The 24530-nt window shown below is 36.1% G+C and overlaps 1 protein-coding gene across 3 annotated transcripts in view; it reads right to left on the minus strand.

The window, feature by feature from the left end:
- Window positions 1-19289, minus strand: part of LOC113228863 (aldose 1-epimerase-like) — a 29488-nt gene extending 10199 nt beyond the window's left edge. For 2 of the 3 annotated variants that reach the window (XM_026462291.1, XM_026462285.1), the window contains exons 1-8: window positions 18938-19289; window positions 18767-18860; window positions 18521-18684; window positions 18055-18264; window positions 15606-15693; window positions 4285-4432; window positions 1281-1386; window positions 894-1025 (exon numbers count right to left, since the gene is read on the minus strand). In XM_026462291.1, coding sequence (XP_026318076.1) covers window positions 894-1025; window positions 1281-1386; window positions 4285-4432; window positions 15606-15693; window positions 18055-18264; window positions 18521-18684; window positions 18767-18860; window positions 18938-19252 — 1257 coding nt within the window. In that variant the 5' untranslated portion in view covers window positions 19253-19289. The remainder of the gene's footprint in view (window positions 1-893; window positions 1026-1280; window positions 1387-4284; window positions 4433-15605; window positions 15694-18054; window positions 18265-18520; window positions 18685-18766; window positions 18861-18937) is intronic. The other variant, XM_026462297.1, reaches the window with a different exon arrangement.
- Between the last annotated feature and the right edge of the window lie 5241 nt (window positions 19290-24530).

The following is a 24530-nucleotide window of genomic DNA, read 5'->3' on the forward strand; positions in this document are numbered from 1 at the left end:
AGATTTTCAGTACAAATCGGCAATTTCATACTTTAACCCCTATTATATAAGTTAAATTAAATCAGTAATGATGCACGATTTTGAAAGAAAAAGAAACAAAAATGGAAATTTTATTTTAAAGTTTTTAATTCAAATTTATGACATCTTAACGAAGTTTCATTAACTTTTAAAAACTTAATTTTATTTTCATTTGCAAATAATAAGTACTAGGTTGATTTTGTTAGTGTTTATTTAATCATGATTTCATGACAAAATTACGTAAGTAATTTGTTTTGTTACCTTTTTTTTATGTCATTGAAGTTACTACTTGTGATAATTTACTGTATTTTCTTATTTCTTCCTCCTGTTTTTAGGTATTCGGCCGACTAGTAACCGAATATTCGTTGCAACTCTAGTTTTAACTTAAATGAGCGTCTCGGGCACGCGGGAGAGTCTGGCTTCAATTTGGTCTACGCGGCGGCCGCGCGTTTGTATTATTCAGAGGAATTTAAATGTTGTTTCCTAGTAAATAGAATTCAGATTCGCCATTAATGTACATGAAGGCGTGGTAGGTAGGCGATCGCCGCGCGGCGGCCGCGCGATGTCTTTCGCCTCGTGTAACGGCATAACGGTTTTGTTGCCTCCATCACAAGAAAAATAATAAAAATTAATTTAAAAACGTACAAATAGAACACAAGCATTCCAAATTCAAAATTGAAAAAAGAATTAAACAGCTAGTATTATTTTCTTTTATTGAAAGTTTGTCTCAAAACTTATGAACACATTAGAGTTATAATAATATATTTTTTTAATTATTTGGTAGGTATTAGTTGATGTGGCGTAGTGTAGTTCCCGCCAGATAAAAATTTCTTAAAAAAATTATAAACAAATTTAAAAATTATGTCATAAGTCACCTCGCTTCCTTCCGCTAGCGCTTCTTCACCATTTTCACTTATTTCGCTTTTCGAGGTTTCACTGCCTTCCTCCCCTGCCACCTCGGATTGGGATTTCACCTCGTTTTCCTCCTCAGCATCAGTCGGCAGCGGCTAATACAACATTGCTATGTCATTAACCAGAAATCTACTTCTGTCTCGAGTATTTACCTAACTACTCGAAAACTCCATTTACAAACTTATTATCTAAATCACGTGCATAACTATGCTAATTTAAAATTACATAGCTAATATTGAAAGTTGAAAAGCTTCATTTTTCATTCAAGTTCGAAGCTCGATTCGTTCACATGCGAACGTTATTTGTTCAAAGTAGTCCCTTCACAAACGTGCAATTTTGTAGCTTTTTACCTCCACGATCTTATCCGGGTCGGGGAGTAAGTTGCCGGTGTAAAATTCCATGCCGGGCTGGTTGCTGTATACTTCTAGCACCCTGCCGGTGCATGGGTGCAATGCCCTGAAAAAGAAATTAAGATAACTTATAACTCCAGTACGGAGGCACACAGTGAAATTCAATTAGCTACATTCTAGGTAGGTTCATACAGAGGATAGTATAGGTACGAGAGCAAGTCAAAAAGTTCGCATAATATACGGGTTGAACATTTCCTTTTTTTTCCCTGGTAGGTACTTAGGTACTTCCTATTCATATACTCAATACAATTATTCTACATACAAAGTTTACTAAATACAAAGTTTTAGTCAAATCGAGTCATAAGGTTTTAGTTAACGCTAAATTAACATGTCAAGCGGGAAGAAAAAGCCAACTACGGACAAAATTGAGTTTTGTGCCGTGACGACATTCCTTACCAAGCAAGGAAAATCACCACAATCATTTTAGACGAAATGTCATCTGTTTACGGGAACTCATGCTTTGGAAAACAATGATTTAAACAGAGTTAAATGAAGAAGGACACCAACAGAACCGGGCGCTTCAGTTTTTCTGCAGACAATGACGAAAAAGTCAAGGAATTCGCTCTTGAATATACTCACTTGAAGATGAAATAAATTGCAGGAAGAGTGGGAGTCTAATCTATAACCGTTTCGAACACCCTTCAAGACCATATAGCACGCTTATTCAAACAAAGAAATAAATTAAAATAATGAAATAATGTTTTTTGGCCATTAAGGTTTAAAGTTTTGTATACTTCAAGTACAAAGTTTGTATATGGATAAGAAATTATGTAGAATTTGAACAAATAGAATAGTTGTAATTTGTAGATGAATGTATAAGCATGTGCAAGATTTATTTAAAAATTATTTATTGTATAGAAATGAACTATGAAGTTAAAAATGTCCCTACTTAATTAACTTTAAGACTAAAACTTAGGGTATTTTATCAAGCATCTCGCGGAAGAAAACACAATAGGTAAGCCTGTTTATTAACAAAAAGATATTTAACCATAGGGCCAAATAAGGCTTTACTCCACTTTTATATTGAAACATTTAAAATTATTTTTATGAAATTTCGTAACTACTTTTAGGCTCCCTTTTTATGAAAATTTACGAACTTAGTTTCTTGATTTTTTAATAATAAAAGAAAACATGAAATTAGATTTTATTAATTTAAATTAACAATAAATAAAATAGGAACATATTCTATCTATACTGAACTAAACATAACACTTCTAAAAAGTATCGTTAATTCAGACTCCAAATTATATCACAAAAATTAACATCAAATATCGTACAAAATTATTGTACTGTAACATATAATACCGAGTATATTAAATCTGCTTTTTTTTGTCTTTTTGTATAAGTTTTTTGAAGTGATCTTTCTTGGATAAGTCTCATCTTCCTTTTATTTAGTACATTTACTTCACCTTCTTTGTAAGAACTCTTAAAAAAGAAACTGAACGGTTTCTCCTTCATCATCAACACTTTTACGTTATTTCAGTGAACTGTTTGTCCGTCTGTATGTGTTGTAAAGAGTTCCCTGTATCTTTAGGTAGGTACCATTTTGGTCGTGTTCTACCTTTTATCTCGCTCAATTTTATTCAAAGCGAAAGGCAATTGGAGTGTACTTATTATTTGCGTGGCGTTACTACGGTTTATGATTACATCTTGTAACTTGTACATTTTGAGTTATTTCTTTATTTGAATATAACATGCGATATATTGACTTATCTAAAATGCTAAATGGGCCGATAATGCTCTAACGGTTAGAAACGGCAGCGCATTGAATGATCACGTGCGGATTTGGAACTCTGCAGTGAGAACAGGAATGAAATATTGAGTCAAATTATCAGTGGACGGAACTTGAGTATATAGCTATAAACATGAATCAAAACAGGAGTCAGTACAATGGCACGAAAAAGCGGCAACACCGCCCAATAAGGAATACACAACCTTTTTGAGAGATCTGATAAATGTACTAGATTTCAGAGAAAACGTACCGAAAAAGAAAAAATAATAACTGATAAATGTATTAGATAGACTTAAGGGAGAATATACTGAAAAACAAAAAAGAACTTGTTTCATTTTGCTTCTCTTCCATGTTCCCCTATTGCGCGAACGTTTTGACGTCCCCTCGTATACACTCGTCCAACCGACCAGCTTTTGAAGGACAAGCGTACAAAAGTATTCCAAAAACACTTCTCCATTAATTCATTCCATAATCAAGCTTTTCTCACTATCCAAAATTCCACTCACGACCCAAAGATCCTTTCACAGGTTACACAGGTTATTATTGTGAATTGCACAAACACAAACTAATAAAAATTCCGTTTTTTGCAATTTGTTTAGATAAATTTAAAAATATATTGTAATATAGGGGTTGATAGAAGCAATTTTGACGAACTGAAATGAACATTTTTAATTAGAAATAAAAAGGCCTATGTGATCGTACTACGATCGTTACAATCATTGTAAACCTACATTCATTGCAGAAATTACCAAGTTTCTATTCACCCCATCTCATTATTATATATCATTTTAACAAACTGCACACGACCATGATTTTTAATACTCATTCTTTGATTACAGCCGAGCGACAGAGTCGGTAAGTTATCTTTACCTACTTTCACACAACTATCGTCATATTATATTTTAAACTATTTTTTTTGTATATTCAAAATGGTGTGAAATACTTTCGGAATGTAACTAACAAGTCGAGTTGTTGCTCGTGTGCAATTTCACTTGATAATGTAGTTTATTAAGCATTAAAGAAATTGCGTGTATCACTTGATACAAAGTTGGGCTTTTATGCAACATTACGGACAGTTATTTTACGTATCGTTTTGAAATAAAACAACAAATTAAGATTTGTTTACTGTTGTAGTACCTACATACGCCTACTAATATTAAATCTGACGGTAGACACTCCTACTTGTAAACAGCAAATGTAAAGACTTCTTACCGACCGTGGAACGTTAAATCTTGCTCAGTACCCTGAGTAATACAGAAGTTAAGTTCGTATCCTCCCATCGGGACCCTAGGTAACATAGTTCGAAGAAGTCTTGGCACCCTGAAGTCATATGGTGTACCACCTACGACTTTCTTTTCACCTGTGAGATCAAATCAAAATGTTTATTGTAACCACGGGGTCGATCTCAGAACCTATATTTTTATAAATCCAATGAGAAATGGGACAGAATCGAACAAATCACGATAGGTTATAGCTATTATTCTAAATTGGCACTTGAAAGGGTTCTGTAGCTAATTCATTGATTATGCATGGGTTGCATCGTAATTTTGTTTCAGCAGCTTGATTTGGTTCTCTCTCCCGATCGGAAACCCTTGACATTTCAGATCAGAACAATAGTTTATTTAACTCACAAATTAGAAAGATATAGTAGGAATCACGTTCATCTTTTCGCTCGTAAACCCATCTGATTTCGATCGGCTACCCGATTCCGGTTTGAATTAAAATCAGCCTACAGAACGTTTTGAAGCAAAACTGCAATGTGGAATCTGCAGCTTGATTTCGATTGTCTGTTCCGATCGGAAACTGCGTTTTTTCCGAGTCGAGGCGCATAATTGCGATTCACAAGTGGCCGATTGGAAACTTTTGACACTTCTAATCGGAACAATAGTTGATTTAATTCACAAATTAGAAAGATATAGTAGGAATTAAGTTCATCTTCTCGCTCAGAAACCCATCTGATTTCGAGACTTCCCGATCGGATCGATTCCGATTTGAATCAAAATCAGTACGCTGTTCAGTGATGATTCCGACTGCATACGTTGTTACATTATCTATGACTTAAATAAGCTGGAATTTATGGAGTGGTAATAAAATATTCATTGTTTATAGTAAGAAACTTACAGAGAGATTAACAGATAAAACGGAATGACTAACAATATTTAAATATACAGGTAAATACTTATAAAACCCACCATGATATTACTATAAATTCAAAACCAATAAGGTTTAACCAGTTAAACCAAAGATAAACTCTATAATGATTATCACTAATTTCAGGCTTCTTACCACGGTATGATTTCTTTTTATTTTCCCGATATTTCTATATAAAACCAACTCAGACGGATAAATATTTACATGCCACTTTACATCATCACCCAAAACACCTACATTCGGCCGTCAGGACATTAACCAATAGAGCTTATATGATTTTTGTGATGCACACCACCTGCCACAGGAACAGGAGCACGTTAAGACGGTTTTGCGACAGGTTGGATACGAAATAAAAACATGTAAACCAATACACAAAAGGAAGAGGCAAATTGACGTACAGATTACCAGTTTTTCTGCCCTATGTACAAGGGCTGTCACCCCTAAAATAGGCAGGTTGCTAAGGAAGTTTTCCATAAAAACCCCCTTAACCGAAATAGGAAAAATGTTACGTTCACGAAAAGACCACCTTACTTTACAAACACCGGGTGTCTATAAAGTGAACTGCAGTTGTGCGAGCACGTATATCGGTCAGACTAAACGAACAATAATTGTCGATCGTATGAAGGAATACATCCGAGCATTAAAAAACTGATGCACAGAAGCCGGCTATAGCACAACATCTCACACAGACTGACACTAACCACTGGATCGAGTTGCATAGCCCCCAGGTACTGTCAACAGCACGTCACTACATACCACGGTTGGAGAAGAGAAACCATTGAGATCACGAAGTACAAAACACTTAACCGTGATGATGGTTTTAAACTGTCCAGTGCATGGAATCCGGTCCTTAGTGCATGCAGTAATAAAAACAAAAACACCTCGAGTTCAGTTTCGCGTGTGGTTACAGTGTGTGGTTTGTGGGAAAAAAGTGAGTGATAATGGTAACGCCACAGCAAATCGCGATGAAGGTAGTAATCGTCGACAGCGCAAGAGGGTAGAAAGATAAGTCTGCTCTTATAGCTGTCATCTGCCACTGTCCAGTCAACCTGTGACCATGGAGCGTGCAACCGTTCCGAAATAGCGGGAAAATAAAAAGAAGTCATACCGTGGTAAGAAGCCTGAAATTAGTGATAATCATTTAGTGAATAACCACGAAAGCCTTAAAATCTATGTATAATGATTGAAAAAACCATTGACTTACAATTATATGGACGTCGGGTCCGCGCTAAAAAGTGTCCGCACTTGTAAGGCGCTAAAATCGTATACAGAGCGCGACACTCCGCTTTAGTCTTCATTTGTTCTACGGACAGCGCGATACTGCGATGACATAACAATTTAAATTTCGAATAGGTTGACTTGGGACATTTTTTTTCGTTGTTTTTGTATTAGACCCGTCGTCCATTTATTTGTAAGTCAATGGAAAAAACTTTCAAATTTTTATGTTGTTTTACGCAAACGACATAAACGCCATCTATACAAAAGCAAAAGTACTAAAATTAACAATAGGCCTGATACGTGTACTTAGCAGTTCAGGCTAATCTTAAAAGATGGCACTAACAGTAGCGCAAATTTCACAGCATTGGATCATAAGACGATTTTTAACTTAGGGTTTTGTTAAAAAAATTTTTCTTTTTTTTATTTACAATTTAATGTTAATGTCAATTTATTGTTATTTACAATTTTTCAAATCTCCAATCACTCCATTTTAAGAAGAAAACTACATTATTCATATTGAAATAGGAAATTTTCAAAGAATTGGTCGCTTAGCTTAAGATCCATTGTCCTAAAGCGGTCTGGTGTTTTATTCGACGCTCTACAATAGATGGCGTTGCTAGGTACAATTTTTCTATTTTTGATTAATATAGCTATGGCGCTAATATGCTATGTACGATTGTTAGGATAGCGCCACATTCGTTTATAAATGCTGGATCACATCGAACATGTGGGCTAACACGGCTAGTTATATATTTGCTAGTGATAAATCATGAGGCGATTTTTTACATTCTATTAAACATACCTTTATTACTTTAATGACAAACGATAGTACGAAAGTATACTATGTATTATCGACAGAATAGCGCCACATTCGTATATGCTGTCACATCACAAAATAATGTCGGAAGACATCAGCTAACGAGTCAGGCCAACATGGGAGCTAACACGCCCAATAGTATATTTCTAATGATAATTTATGTGGAGTTTTTATATGTTCCATATACAACACTTAATTTATTCTACAGGGTGGACCAAAAGTCCGTTTACTTTTCAATCGGTAGCTGCGTCGAGCAGCGACGGCGGGGTGGGACGGAGAAGTTACGAAATGCAAAAGCAGCCAATGGGAATTCAGTGCCAAGGCGTCGTTTAGGGGAGCACAACGTGCGCTCTGCGTACGCGAGTACTATCAAAACAACGATTCTTCGACTATAGCGCAACGAAAATATTGCCCTCACAACTTACGGCATAAAAATAAAGCTCCGTCGATTCAATTGATTAGAAAATGGGTCCTGAAGTTCGAGAAGACAGGTTCAACAATGGATCAACCACGATGCGGCCGACCTAGAACTTCAAGAGATCCAGAAAACGTAGAGCGTGTAAGAACGTCTGTTCGTGAACAACCTAGCCTCTCTACTCGAAAGCGGTCTAGCGTCGTAAATGTGCCCAGAACATCTTTAAACCGCATTCTCCACAAAGATTTACATCCGTACAAAATTCAATGGTCCAGGAATTAAAGCCTCAAGATCATGCTCACACGCTCCAATTTGCTAACGAAATGCTACAGAGGTTCACTAGTTTCACCAACACTTTTTTCTCAGACGAGGCACACTTCCACCTAAATGGACACGTAAACAGGCAAAACTGCAGGTATTGGAGTGACACTAATCCTAAATTGAAGCATCAAAACCCCCTGCATTCACCCAAGGTTACCGTATGGGCAGCGTTGTCAGCAAGAGGCATTATTGGTCCATACTTTTACAAAGATCAAAGAGGACATGCTGTTACAGTGAATACAGAGCGGTATATTGCCATGCTACATAACTTTTTCGCTCCAGCGCTACAGAATTTTGATGGTTTTAATCAACCATCATGGTTTCAGCAAGATGGGGCAACATGTCACATCTCCAATGAGTCATTGAATGCAGTTCGCAAAATTTTTGGACAAAAAGTTATATCCAAAAGAGCTAACATTAACTGGCCACCTCGTAGCCCAGATTTATCCCCAATGGATTTTTTTCTTTGGGGATACCTTAAAAGTAAAGTTTTCAACAGCAACCCAGTGTCTCTTGAGGAATTAAAGGAACGTATTCGCGAGGAAATGCAGAACATTTCATAAAACACCTGTACAGCTGTCATTGAAAATTTCCGCTCCAGGTTACTGCAGTGTCAAAATAATCAAGGGTCACATATGGATGATGTAATTTTTAAGAAATAAAACCCCTATTTGTGTACTTTCATAATAAGTAAACAGTTTTTATCTCATTTATCTAGTGTTTTTGTAATAAGTTTTTGAAAAGTAAAAAGACTTATGGTCCACCCTGTATAAACATTAGTAGGTACGAATGTATGCTATAGCGTTCATTTCTTGCTTAATGCTTTTCATCGAGCACAGTGGCCTAATAATGTTTGGTTGTTAAATTAAACTCCATTACGCCATTACCACAACACCCAGCATTAATAATGTCACCGAAAAATGCTAAAAATAAGGGAAAACCATATTCACGAAGTACATGTGACAAAAATAAAGAAGCCAAAATGTGGGGTGGGGGGGGGGGGGGGGGGGGGTTAATTATTATTAATACAAATACGTAAGAACTTGTTTAAATTTAAACTATTATCTGATATTCCACATATACGCAAACGCCAAGAACGAGGAAAATAAATTAATAATACTATTATTAACCACGCAGTGCCTACATGGTGTTCTTGTAATTGACCAAAGCACTTTTTGAACAAATTGCTAATTAAAATCTATCAGGTGCACTACGAGTATTTACTCCAAACTTAAAGAACTTCGAAATAAAGTACTGTCAAGTACTGTTATCGAAAATATTCCAACTGATTAATATCCCTTTGATACATCGTACTCTCGACTCGAAACTCGACTGATTTTGTTGTAAATTAATTACATCAATTAATTACAATTTTCAACTATATATTACCTACATGGATGTGACGAATATCACTAGTTAAAAAATAGTATTACTATATTCTATAATCTGTGGTATTACGTAGCTCATGTCCCTGACACGCCAGGATTGGCAATGATATGTATCATTTTCATTAGGCCACCAATAAATCGTTGTTTAACTACCGTGTCCGCAGTTTAGGTTACGCTATCGTAGGAATGAATAGACCACACATCCCTCCTTTATGGGTATTAAGATCAAACATCAAAGTTTAACCTTCACGTAATTTCGCATACCTAATTTTGTTATAAATGATGTAACCATTCCCACACGTGGTTACCGTAGTACGTTGCGCAGGGACTAGAGCATGGAATAATCAGAACAAGTGAAAATTGTATCACGCAACTATATTACCTACCAAAGTCGTTATCGCACACACTTGTCAACTTAATCTTATATTACTTACATAAGTAAAGAACATTTAACATGTAACTAATATTTTAATTCCACTTTTAACAAAACCCTTCTATCTGTGTAAGGCCATATATCTAAATAAGTATTATTATTATTATTATCATCATTATCATCGCACTTATCATCATTACCATCCACATAATCGTCACAATCATCATCACCACCATCATCATCATCACCATGATCGTCGTTACCTTCATCATCGTCATCAGACGATCACTGTCATTATCACCATCTAATTGTTATACTTAAAGTAACCGTTCGAGTTACACGTAGACGAGAATGAGAGACAAGAATGATATTTGGATACATTTTAGTTGTCAAGGTCGTAGAATATTGTGAACAAAATTGCGTGGGTTTTAAAGTTCCCTTTGTCTAATTGTTGCACAATAAAGTTTAAAGGACCATAATACAAGACATTGTATGATTTGCATTCTGGCCATTTTACAGAGGTCATTCTATATCCGAACCTAAACCCAAATCACTAAAAAATACATTGCAAAAAATGTCCAAATTTTTTTATTTTATTGCGGTAAACATCAATTCACAATCACTTGATCTAAACGTTATGAACTTGCACGACACGTGCTACCAAAACTTATAGGGCCCGCTAAAGGAATCGCCAGAGTAGCTATCTTTCTCAAATGCATTAAGCGCCCGCCCCCCAGCAGTGCGCTCGCTCACGCACTGCTGAGGGGCACTGTAAGTGGGACAGCCCGCTGCGCGCCTGCGCCGCAATTCTAGTCTCACGCGTAACGCCGTATGGTTTATCAAGTAAACAAGAGATAATGCAAAAAATAACCGCTAGGTACCAGGTTCACCAGATTCTGCATTACCATCAAATGGTGCTCCTTCTCATTATGGACGACCGGTGCGTGATTATTACTTACAGGGCAATGTGAAACGTTAATGACGGTAGTGACGATGATGACGGTTAAGGTGGAGATGATGACTATGATGATGATGGCGACTATAATAATGATGGTGATGGTGATGATTGTGATGATGGTGTGGGTAATGATGATGATGACAATGATTATGATTGTGAAAGCTGAAATAGTACAGTGCCAACCACTGATATGTGTGTATGTATCACACATATTCCAAAAATATTCTGTATTAATTGTAATAAAGATAATATCTCTTACATTGGTGTGCAGTTCCATTCGGTAGTGTGGGGAAAAACAGCAAAACATCTAATTACAAAACAAACAATCAAATTTCATCAGCAATTAAATATGTAGTTACTCAATTTTCAACCATTATAGCAAAGCTCAAGTTAACTGGTAGATTTGAAGTGAAACAATTGACGACACCCGTCAATTGTTTAGAATACGGGCTGGCCAATCAGAGCTCAGTTGTCACAGTAATGATATGGCAGAATAGTTTTCAAACCAATTAAATGTCATTTCGTCTTTATTTCTGGTTATATACTCTATGCAGTTTCCCAACAAAAACTCACGACAGTATGAAGATTAATGTGTAAAATCATTAAACTCAACTACAATGCATCATCAGTTGACTGAAGTTCAGATTGAGCACTTTGAGGTGGGATTACTAGCAGTATATTCTAGGTCTCTATAAACCTCTTAAATAATCTACTGTATTGCTGAGAACAGAATCAATGAGATAAATGGCTCAACTTAAGAATAGCTGCCGTAAAGTTGGGTCTTAATATTACTTTTTGAGGTAGATCTAGTCACAAGGAAACTCTACACTGATGTTATTGGTCGTCCTTACTTCGTGTAAACCCACAATTCAATAAGTTGTGGTAGGACCAGATTGTGCAAGTGGGATTACCAGTCTATCACGTGTTTTGACAAACCTAATGGCCAGTCTGTGCGCTCACTTTGGAGTCGGTCATTCTCATTGCAAAGCTTTTGCTTTTGCAAATGTTGTAACAGACATTATTCGTTGCCATCCCTCGTCGATATTCTTGCTTGATTTAGTACTTATTTGTGTTCTTATTTAGAATACAAACCAACAACGTTTATTGGTAGAATCACGAGATGATAATGTAAACATCAAATAATGTTTTTAACACAACCAATACATAATACAGGATTGTGTAGGATGACAGCAGCGTTGCCGATACCAAACTCCCTAAAAATCAAGGTAAAAATACCCCAAATTTGGGGAGAGCAAAGTTCACAAATTCTCGAGTTCTCGTTATTTATTATAAATCCATCGCTTAAAACTATAACAAAGAATTAAGAAACACAAACTGTAACTATCTATTACGATTTGTGAATGTAAATTACAAACAGAATGTAATGCAAATAATTATATAATTAAATGACCGTAAACCATTTATTATAATGAGAGTCAACATTAATCAGTCATTGAAAAAACATAAATAATTTATCTCAGCCTTACATATTAAGTAACATAATTGTTTGTTGCGCATTTGGTGACACTATAGTAAGGTTACAAATAATCAATGAGTAAATTAAATTTAGTATCTAAGGTTGATGAGTGGCAAGTTGTGGTGTGGAAATACCAAATGCTCAGCTTTGTATGGCAATAGCAGATTTGGTTTTTCTTCGTAGGTATGGGGGATCAGCCTAAGCGGGAGAAAAAGTCGCGCACTTAACACGCACCGACTGGTAATTTTACAATTCAGAACCAAGTGCTCTGATCGTACCGAATATGGCTCAACTTTAGTATACGTGACGTCGAGTTGGGCGTTCAAATTCTGGAGATAGACCTAATCAAAAGGAACCTCTCTACAAATTTTCAGTTTTAGGACCCCAAAGGTTTTCGAGAAAATAATTTTTGAAAATCGTGAAAATTTAAGCAAAAAAACGCATTTAACAACTACCTAATCCGAAAATTATGTCAAAAAAGCACGCGGACGCAATTTAATGTCTTGTGTTTCGACATTCCACTGTAATGATATCCAGTGTTTTTAAATTTTGAAAGTTTATTGTGTTTTATTGGTTTTTTAAACACTATTTAATAGCATTTACATTATATTTAAAATATTATTTCTGAAGAAGGTTACTTTGAAACAGTAATGATAATTCAATAACTATTTCGTAATTTCAACAATAAAACGCAACGTCATTTATCGCGTTTATTTTTTTTCTTATTTCTCTTGGCTTTTCACGGTAAGCGTTCTAGACATTTACTGAGTGTTTTTACTGCGTGTTTATGTTGTAGCGTTCTAGACATTTACTGAGTGTTTTTACTGCGTGTTTATGTTGTTGTTTGTTGTGTGTAAAGATTGTTAGGTTTTTTTTTTATTACAATCGCGAAAGTCCCTCTGGGCAGAAATAAGTTGGATTATTTAGGTTAAGTTTGTATAACGCGGAAGTCCATCTGGGCAGAAATGAATTGGATTATTTAGCTTAAGTTAGGTGTTTTTTATAAAAACGCGGAAGTCCCTTTGGGCAGAAACGAATTGGATTGTTTAGGTTAGGTTTTTTTAATACAAACGCAGAAGTCTTTCTGGGCAAAAACGAATTGGATCGATATAGGTAGATATTGGAATCCGTGTGTGCACTAAACGACAAAATATATCATTTTCAGGTTATTTTTCACAATTTTTTTTTCTTTAACTATTAATATTCTTAGTTTGAAACTTCTTGGGGGGTTCCCCTCGCCTACCCCTCTTCCCACATTTTTTACTCTTTTTCCCGTGCATTTGGTGCGAAAATATATATATATATATATATATATATTTTTTGGAATATTCAAAAATGAATATCTCGATAACTATCAACGTCTTAACTTTGAAATTTTGCAGGGGGGTCTCCTCCCCACTGCCCCTCTCACCCCTTTTGACGTCCCGTTTACTAAAGTTCTTCCCCGAATATAATTCTATATAAGCAGCTTATCAAGAATGCGGGGTTTGTGCGATGTTGAAAATATATCAATATCGTTACATAATAGTGTTTTTATCAGTCACTATCAAACTAGCGATGCATCAGCAATCGATAGATTAAACAAAATGATAAAATTTTAGAATCTCCGCATTTTCGCCACAGCGCCAAACCCCACAAACTGTCCAATTGAGTTAAAATTCCCGAATTTGGGGAATTCACCACAAATTGGCAATACTGGATGACAGCTATTATTTATGCAGTGATGGGACGAGTTGTATTTTTCTTCAACTCGAGTTACTCGAGTTGACGTGACTGCTAACTCGACTCGGTATCTGACAGAACAACCGCGAGTCGCGAGTAAAACTCGAACCGACGATTCGCCGAGTTAGGCACGATCGGCCGACCGCGACTCGGGCGTGCTCCGAAAGTCGCCGAATCGACCGTGTGAGAATGAATAGCCGACGCGCTGTAACAATAAGTACAGGGTCAAGAGCACCTCAAGCTTGACACTAAAGGCTTAAATTTAACTCTATGAGGAACGGTCCAAAGTGTCAAGCTTGACGTGCTCTTTACTCGGCGCGGGAACCGAACCGAGCTTGCTCGAGATCACAAAAAGTAGCTCGAGTTGAGTCGTTGTAGGAGTAACTCGAATTAATCGAGTTAAATAACTCGACTCGCCCATCGCTAAGTGATGTAAATGTATGTACATATACATACTAATTCTAACCATATTGTCTTCTCGAGAAACATTGAGAAATGATAAACTTATCGATTTTTTAAATACCAGTTATTGAATAAATGTTGTGGAAGAAATGTCATAATTAGTAATAAATAATAAAACTTAAAAAAGTAACAAAATGATATACAGTTTTATGCTTAAAATTACGTTATTTACATTCCTATTCCGACATCAATGTGGCTCGTCTAAACTACTTATATTTATTATGAATTTCATTATTATTATTGTTTATATTAATATTTTTGTCTACGCTTTCCTTTTACCCTTTTCCTCACTACATTCTTCCAGTCGTTGGCAGTGATTTTATTCACATCCGATACGTAGCAATATCAACATTTTTGATACAGTACCTACCTAAACTGCGATGTTAAGTCCAAACAATGACCTCGCTTAATTTTCGATGTAAAACACGAATGGCATACCTTCGAAGCAGAACTGTTATCGATATGTATACAAGTCACTGTATAGTAATTGTCTATGGATAGAAATCCGTTTCACGCATCCAGTGGTTGGGCTTATATAATATTTGTTCATTATTTCATTTTATGCGCCCATAGTGTGGGGCCACGAAGAAATTTATAATTTTCAGAAAAATAAATGTTTCTTCGAATGTTTTTCCCATATTTTTCCACATTTGACAGTTGACACCTGTCAAACTTTAAGCTAATGAACGAAAACGATGGAGCAAACAGATTTTTTTACTACCATGATTCTTTTTTCTTTTAGCTATTGTCCAATCATTTTAAATTTCGTTTCACTTCAAATTGTTTCTAGCCATACAAATTTATTTTATAAAACTTCAAAATATATATCTAAACGTAGAACATAATACGAGCCAAAGATAATGAGTCTTCGAACTACATTTTTCCAACGTTTCAGAAAATTACCCAACATTAAAATTACAACAAATGAACTTCTTGACATCTATTATAATAAATTTAGTATTTTTGTTTACTAGGAAATCAGTAAAAAAAAGTATGTAGGTACATAAGTGTACAATGTAAAAATATCAAACGCCACACCGCACTTATTCTATCTGAAATGGGTTTCAACTAATGCAACGTAAATCAATCATAAGAAGTGAAAAATTCAATATATCTGCGATGCAACTGTTTATATGCAGTTGCGCTTAATCCATTTTATTGTATCTATGTTACAGGATACTATTTTGATAACATAAAAAGTGAACTAAAAAGGCAAGGGTGTCGAAATTACCTGTAACTACACCGCTTTCAGTTGTAACTGTGTACTTGTCGGCGTTTATGGTGAACATGTGATCATATATCGCTTCACATCCAGCGTGCTGCAAATTTAAATATTACGGCTTTTATAACACAAATACTTATCTTTTTTTGTGTTTAGGTACAATCAAGAATCCATTGCTATAGTCCATTTGGTTAGGTACTTAACTAAGGCGACTAACACACTGCACCGCGTCACGCGACTTGTGCGCGAGACGCAGAATCACGCGCGCGATAGCGGAGACACAGACCTGCGTCTAGCGGCCCCGCGCCACTCAAAGTACTCGCTTCGTAGTTGATCGCCGTAGTGATTGCACATGTAACTGAGATCCTTCATTGACAAGAATGGTAAATAATACAGAACTCATTCAGGACGCTACAGTTATACTGTCGATTGTTTTTGTTTACTCAAATAAAAAGACGAAGAAGATAACATTCAACTTCATTACACAGATTAAAGAAAATATGAAGATTAATTTTTCAACTACACACGAATGTCAACTGAATCCTTTGATTATTTGTTAGGGAACATCCGAACGACAGTTACTGGAATAGACACAAATTGATTAAAAATCTGCACGGTAGTGCGGAGCGCAGAGTGCCATACTCTGCGGTTCGCCGCGCCCCTCCGCGCGGGGGCGCGGTAAAACAGCGCGCGCGCGCGCCGCACTCCCGCGCGGAGAAGCGTTGTCAGTGTGTTCGACGGCGCGTGTTTTTCATACAAACTGAGGTACTTCAGAACAACGTTAAAAAACGCAGCTCCGACGCGGGGCGCGGTGCAGTGTGTTAATCGCCTAAATGTAAATAATCTTTAAATGTCTATTTAATGAAGTTATACATTTATAAAATGATTTTTACTTACCTTCAAATACAAAATACAAATAACTTCGCTTCATATGACATTGCATGTCTATTTTTGTACCTAGGTATTGGTTTGTAAAGTATATGTTTCAATAAAAAGATGTATCAAGATTGTTTACATTTAGTTAAGTACCTAAACAAATGTACTATAGCGGTAATAATGGGTTAACAAATCCGTGAGGCAATGATCTTAAAAATAGCCGTGCAGTTATTTCCCCTAAGTTGTTGTTTAGGATGTTAGCTATCTAATCATGAAAGGTTGTTAGTATTTTAAAAAGAACACTGTAAAATTTATTAAGCACGACATTTAGTTTTAACCGACTTCAAAAATAGGAGGAGGTTCTCAATTCGATAAAAATATATATAATATAATATCTAGTAGTGGACAATGTTACAAGAGTAGCGGACATCTTTACAGGACGAGGAACCATACGGCGAGCCGTCCGCAGGCTATGTGCCTTACCCAAATCGCACATGACAACTAACATAGTATTATCTCAAAATGGCTTTAAGTTATTTAGTTTTAAAGCCACAGTGTTCTCCTGTCACTTTGAAATTAAATCGTATACGCATGACACATAAATATAGCGAAATTTTGGTGATAAATTATTAATATACGGCAATTTTGAGATAAAATACAACATAACAAAAATAGTTGTCAAGTGCGAAATCTGAAGCAGCCTTTTTTATTCTCGAGGCTCTACCTCCTCGAGGGGGGCAGTATGTTAGCGCCTCCTTGGACTCTGTCGCTGCTAGCTACGATAGCTTGACGTTTATTATCTATTGATTTTATTTTGATCGAAGAAAAATTTAATGTTTTATTTTCTGATTATTGTAAAAAAATCTTAAACAAAAACCTTCTGATTTACACAAATAACACTGACTGACTTCTGATTTACACAAATAATTGAGTCTTATTTATTGGCGATTGTGCATTGTCCTGTAAAGATGTCCGCCACTCTTGTAACAGTATCCACTTCAGGATAGAGCCTCAATATATATATTGAGTTATCGCGTATATCAACTTTTTTAGTACTACATACCGAGAGTAATTTAAATTATTTTTAATTATATGGTCAGAGGAAGAGGGACTTGAAGCCTCTTAACTTACAATCTAAAAAGTTTAGCAGTAGGTATAGTCTCTCCATAAAATAGGCAAACAAATTAGTTTAAATAATTTTAAGACGATGCTCCATACTCAAGAAGTGGAAAAAACAAATTTGATAATTGTGAAATTTTGATAACACAAGATACACATTACCTTTTTAGGAAATACGATGTACTGTTCCTCTTACCCTATCTTTTTGGGGAAGAGAAATCTTAGCACACTATGCACGTTTTCGACAAATACATTGCAAGTATTGAATCTAGTGTAAGATTGTTAGAACAAATAAAGCTGAAAGTTTATTGTATTACTCCAAATTCTTATATTAAATTTGTTCTTCCTACAGCTCAAGACATTTGACTCAAAGTATGTTCTACTTACCCCACGTGATCTTACCTTATAGGTACCGAGTTTTTGGCCAACTCAATACTTTCAAAAAGTTCACAAGAATACTTACATGTCCAGCGAGATTAAAATACGGACAGTTGCTCAAATTGACGATAGTTGGCTCGCTAGTGGTGCATCTCATCTCAATTTTAATAGTGTTATCGCAGGTGACTTCAAAGGCGATCTGAGCAAGTACCGTGCCGGGATAGCCTTCCGTAAACCGCTCCGATACGTGGCTCATTATCACTTTGTTTCCGGTCACATACGAACGCCAGTTTACCTGACAATTGTAAATAGTTTAAATGCGGCAAGCTTTCCATTTTGACTGCTATAGTTCATCAACAATCGTGCTGTTGTATACCTTTATAGATAAATTTCATGCTATGGCACACAGACTGATATCGTCAAAATATGCAATGCAAAATTATGATGGATGCAGAATCATCTCGAACGTGATGTTGAATTAGCGTGTTGTTTATTTAATTAGCTGTAGAAACAATTTTCTCACCTTTAAAATTATCTCTAGTTATACTAACCTTATCAAATCCAATGTAACCGCCGTGATAGTGGTGATGTCCCTTATTGGTAGATAACATATAAATTCTTCCAGATGGCCTGACTACCATCGTACCATCACATATTATGTTAGCGGTTCGCCCAATCGTGCTTCCGAAATAAGGGTTCCGTGACGAAAAATACTCTAATGGCAATAAATAATTAATAAACTTTGCGAGTAAACTTTTATTTATAAATACTATAATTTTAGAATTAAAGCGTTATACCTTCAAGAGTATCGAAACCTGCCACGACGTCATCCGGTACTCCTTTCCTATCAGGAACTTGAATGCTTGTTAAAGTCGCTCCATATGTTATGACCTGGACATCAAGTGCATTTGTGCAAAGAGCTGATACGTCCTGGTTGACAGAATGTTAAAAAAGCACCATGATCTAACCTGAACAGTCATTCTGTTTTTCGTTTTCCACGTATACCTTCTAACGATGTCAATATTAGTACTTGAAGCACATGGACTCCGTCCCTCTTCAGGTTCTGGTAGCAAGATATCTTTTAGAGCCTTAGCAGACTTATCGAACACATTGGAAGTTCGCTTATCTTGTCTTTGCAAGCTTTTGGGCATGAAGCCAAAACCATCAACGATGAGTTCTACGTCAGGAACTTTGGGAGGTTCGGGTTCTTCAGGAGTTGGTGCAATTTTCGTTTCGGACGCACCATCTCCACTCGCCCTATCGTCGTCATTAGATGCCGCCATAGTCACAAAAAATTTATAAATTCCAATATAAGTAAATGGGAAAAATTTTGAAAAATGTCCAACTTGATATTGTTTTTACAAAAAATTTAATTTTTCAAAAATTCATTTCAGTTGTGTTTTTCTTTTATTTAAAGCGTGACATGTTGATATATCGTGACAACAAGAATCAAAAATATAATAATTTAAACATAGAATCCAATATCTTGTCAACATTAAAAAGTTTCCTTGTAAGTGTCCATAGTCGGCAGTGTTACCATAACCACTTCTTAGTATTTACGTATTAAGTAATATTATGGTTTTAGGTGAAATACATTTTTTTAATGCGATTCTTATGGCTGTCTCTCAGTCGTATGGCAGTATGTCTGGCTGCAACATGTATACAGGGTGATTATGAAATCATTAGCATCCGTTGAATGTATTGATCTACTCAGCCAAAGAAATGTTTTAGAGTACCTACTTTTAATTAGCAATAATGAATAAGAATGAGAATACATTTATTGCATAACTATGGGTAATTACATAAGGTCTTAAAATATTAATCTTAAAATATTACATTGGTTTGTGCTCTATAGTCTACCAGTTAAGGTATATAATGTCATTTAAATGTCACAGAATAAAATTAATTACATCACAATATGAGAAAAAAAACAATTATTAATAAATATGTCACATCGCTAGTCACCAAATTTGTTATAGTTGTTAAAAACTCTTCTACCCTATAAAAAAGTTTAGTGCTTAACCATTTACTAAGAGCATTTTTAAATTTTATGTACTCTAATATTTTAAATTCATTCGGAATGCTGTTGTATATTTTGTACGACGTTACCTAAAAGCTTTGTGGTAAAATGCTGAGTTATGACTGCCCGAGTAAACCATTCTTTCTATTTATTTATTTATTTTATTTATTTATACATTTTAGGAAAATTCACGGACAAATAATACAATTATAGTATACTTAAATATGAGTAATCCAATGCCATTTACGAATTTCCACCAACATAAATGTATATTTATATTGGTGGAAATACAGATAAAAGGAACCAAAGAAATTTAAGACATGAAATCTTTATCTGCGATTTTAAAATATGACGGGTGTTTCTGGACGAATGCAGCAATCTCCTTAATGTACAGGCAGGGTGATGGTAAGATTTAGCACTTGTCGAAAAATAGCTTACACGATTCCAATTGAAACCCACCGTAAATGATACGTACACAGCGTTTTTGTAATTTAAATACCTGCATAAACTCTACTGAGTTTCCGCTGCCGATGCCGTAATTCATAACCGACTCCACATAACTAAAATAAGCTGTTAAGGCCGCATCCACAGACGCCTTCTGTACAAATTTTCTCAATGGGCACATAAACCGTGACAATTTCTTACACAAGTTCTCGAAATGGACTTTCTTGTTGCAATTGCTGTCAAGGATAAGGCCCAAAAGTTTTGTGTGTTTAACTTGTTCTATATTAACAAGATTAAACTAGATGTTTAACTCTATCGATAGCCTTTTAGACGATTGAAATTGCTTGATGTTAATTTTTGTTAAGTTTATACTGAGACCATTTCCATTCATCCATCCTATGACGTAATTTACAGTTTTATTAATGTCGCGATCGTATTGCTTTTTGTATTCACATTTTTTAACAGCAGTGCTATCGTCAGCAAGTGCTTTATTTACTAATACTTCTTGGAAGATCATTAATGTAGAACAGAAAAAGAAGTGGTCCCAGAATACTACTTTGGGGGATGCCTCTGTTATTCTTCCTGTAGTCGGATCTACTTACACATCACAGTGTTTGTTTAATTACAGAAATATGCCACTTCGGTACATTGCTGCCTGTCAATTAAATATGATATCAACCAATTCAGCGGTTTACCGCTTATTCCGTGTCTTTCCATTTTGTTCGGTAGTATGTCATGATGTAAACAGTCAAATGCCTTCGACATTGTCAGTAAAAACTGCTGATACATCACACCTCTTATCAATACGATACATTCGTGTATGGTTTTCAACAATTGAAACATTGCAAGATTTGTTGGTCTGTTCTTACGAAAGCCATTCTGTTCATTGACGATTATATTAAATTTATCAGAAAAATCTATTAATCTTTTGTACATAATACGATGTATAAGTGGAGGGTATGTATGAGGAGATCTCAAAAGCCATGCATAGCTACAAAACCCACTACACGGTTGTGATGGGGGACTTCAATGCAAAGTTGGGAAAGCGTTGCGGTGATGAGCTGAGAGTGGGGCAATTTGGAGTTGGACAACGGAACGCTAGAGGCCGGATGTTGATTGATTTCGTGGAAAAGGAGAACCTCTATATGATGAAGCCCTTTTTCAGGAAATCTCCAACTTGAAATGGATGATTATGATCCAAACCTGGATGATTCCGGACGGTAAAGTAAGAAATAAGATTGACTTTATCATGTCGACGAAAAAGCATATATTCAATGATGTCTCTGTGGTCAACACCGTTGAAACAGCAAGTGATCACCGGTTGTTAGGAGGCATATTGAACATCAATATCAGGCTTGAAAAATCTCGACTGATAAAGTCTACGCTCCAATCAATACCTGCACAACTCCAAAACTCCGAGAGCTTTCAACTCAAACTTCAAAACCGCTTCGAAGCCCTCGAAAACAGCATAGATGTGTGAGATCTAAACAACGTGGTGGTGGATACTGTCCATACTGTTGGGTCCGAGTTTTTCAAAACCCACCGTACCAGAATGAAGAAACTCTCTGACAAAACACTCCAACTCTTGGAGCAGAAACATGAAATGAGGCTACAGTACTCAGATGATGTAAGTTGCTACAGGCGGCTAAATAGGCAGATATCGAAGTCTTTGATTAGCGACATACGCCAATTTAATACAGAGCGTATTAAAGAGGCCACTGAGCGGAACAAAGGCTCTAAGGTGTTCGCGAGAGATCTGTCTATTGGGCAAAGCCAGCTGACGAAGCTGAAAACTGATGACGGTAGCATCATTTCAACTAAGCCTGAAATCCTGAGGGAGATATAGAGTTCCTATAGACAGCTATACTTCTCGAAAGCACCTTTTGAAGCGAGGCTAAAGACCCCAGAGCCAAGCTTACCCGACATTATACCGAAGATGCCCCAGACGTCAGCCTGTATGAGATTAGTGTGGCTCTCAAACAACTCAAGAACAACAAAGCGGCGGGCGATGATAGAATCACAACAGAACTTCTGAGAGCGAGGGACAAGCCGATACTTAAAGTCCTCCAGAAGCTTTTTAATTCTGTCATCATCGAAGGTCAAACGTCAAGGCATGGGGCAGAAGCGAGATAAAACACTCTTGAAGAACTATTCGCCAATCTCGCTTCTGAGCCATATCTATAAGAAGACCGAAGACTATGAGAAGGAATGCTTTTATAGGTATATCGAGATGTAAGTGTACTTATACGAAAACGCCACTATGTCAGTCCGATTACAGGATCAGAGCTCTAATCCTATCCAACTGCAACGAGTCAACGAGAGACGCAAAAAAAATCTTTGCGTTCAAGTCAGTGTCTCAACACGAAAGTCTTTCATCAGTGTGTGTTGCCAGTGATACATATGGATCAGAAACGTGGTCCCTCAATATAGGCTTCATAAGAAGGTTTAAGGTCACTCAGCGGACAATGGAGAGAGCAATGCTCGGTATTTCCCTACATGATAGGATCAAAAATGAGGAAATCCTTTGGAGAACTAAGGTAACCGACATAGTTCGAAGAATTGCTCATCTGAAGCGGCAGTGGGCGGGGCACATAGCTAGGAGAACTGATGGCCGTTGGGGCGGAAATGTTCTTCATTGGTGATCGCGCACCGGACGACGCTCAGTGGATAGGCCCCCCACGAGGTGGATCGACGATCTGGCAGCGCACGACCGATCGTCGTGGAGATGGTTGGGGGAGGCCTATGTCCAGTAGTGGCCGTCGTATGACTGAATGATGATGATGATGATGACATAATGCTCATATATCTTTGCGAGAATTAGGATTAGAGTCACTGGTCTATAATTAATTAACACTTCTTTATCGCCTTTTTATGTATAACGGCTTGATAATGGAAAACTTGGGATGTGTCGGAAATGTACCATTTTGAACCGATAAATTCATAATATGTGAAAGAGGTGATGCAATTAATGTAGCCGTTTCTTTTAGAATTCGTGTACAAATCCCATCACATTCCACTGATGGCGTGTTTTTCAATGATTTAATTTCATTAAAAACCTCTTTTCTATTGTCTAACTGAACGTAGATGGTAGAGGGATTAATATCTATATTATTATAGATATTATTTAGTTCAGAACATTGCACACTCCGTAAAGATTCTATGAAAAAGTTATTGAAACCAGTAGCAATTTCCTGAAGATCAGCGGTGCTACATCATTAACCCTAACAGATTTGATTGTTTGTGGCAAATTACTGTACAATTATAATAACCTGTATAATTTTTTATTATGTTCCGTGACACTTTACACTTATTTTACTTAATTGTTCTGTACCAAAACTTCAACGGTGATTTTCTTTTCATCTTAATAGTTAAAGTCTGCGCTGTGTGATCCGACAATTCTAATTCATATATGTCAGTCTACCATATTAAAATTACAAATTATGTTGTCAATGCAAGTTTTTGATATAAGAGTTATTCTAGTAGGCTCCCTTTGGGGATGAAAGTTACAACAGTTCAGTATGCTTAAAAAGTTCTTAGCAATGGTCAAATACTTTGTTTTTGTAATTATATCAATATTAAAATCCCCACAAATTATTATTTTATGTTCTTGAGTAGTCGATAGTTTACACAGTAATAAATTTAATTTTTCGAAAAATATATCAACATTTTCATGGCCTGGTACCACATAAATACATAATATTATAATGTTTTCAAAGGGCAATAACACACCACAACACTCAAAAGCCTTGCGTACCGCTAACGCCCTTACATACTGCAATTCACTGAATTCTAAACGTTTACTTATATACATATATACAACATCCACTCCTACTATTAATTTTATTTTGTTTTAATTTATTTCGCGTATATGAGGCAGTTAAGTGATATCCCGGAAGATATAGATTACACTCATCACCTGACTGTACAAAGTATTATGTCAAGCATAAGCTGTCCACAATAATTCAGTTATCCTCCTCTAATTGGTGAAGTTATTTATTAGCTCCATCAAAATATTAGAAGTCTAGCGAATAAAAAGAAAGGTTACTGTTACAGGATGGAGCAAACAAAAAATATCACTATTATGCCTCAGGGGTAAG

This window comes from Hyposmocoma kahamanoa, unplaced genomic scaffold, assembly GCF_003589595.1.
Source record: "Hyposmocoma kahamanoa isolate Upper Pololo Valley unplaced genomic scaffold, ASM358959v1 100021, whole genome shotgun sequence".
NCBI classification, from domain to species: domain Eukaryota; kingdom Metazoa; phylum Arthropoda; class Insecta; order Lepidoptera; family Cosmopterigidae; genus Hyposmocoma; species Hyposmocoma kahamanoa.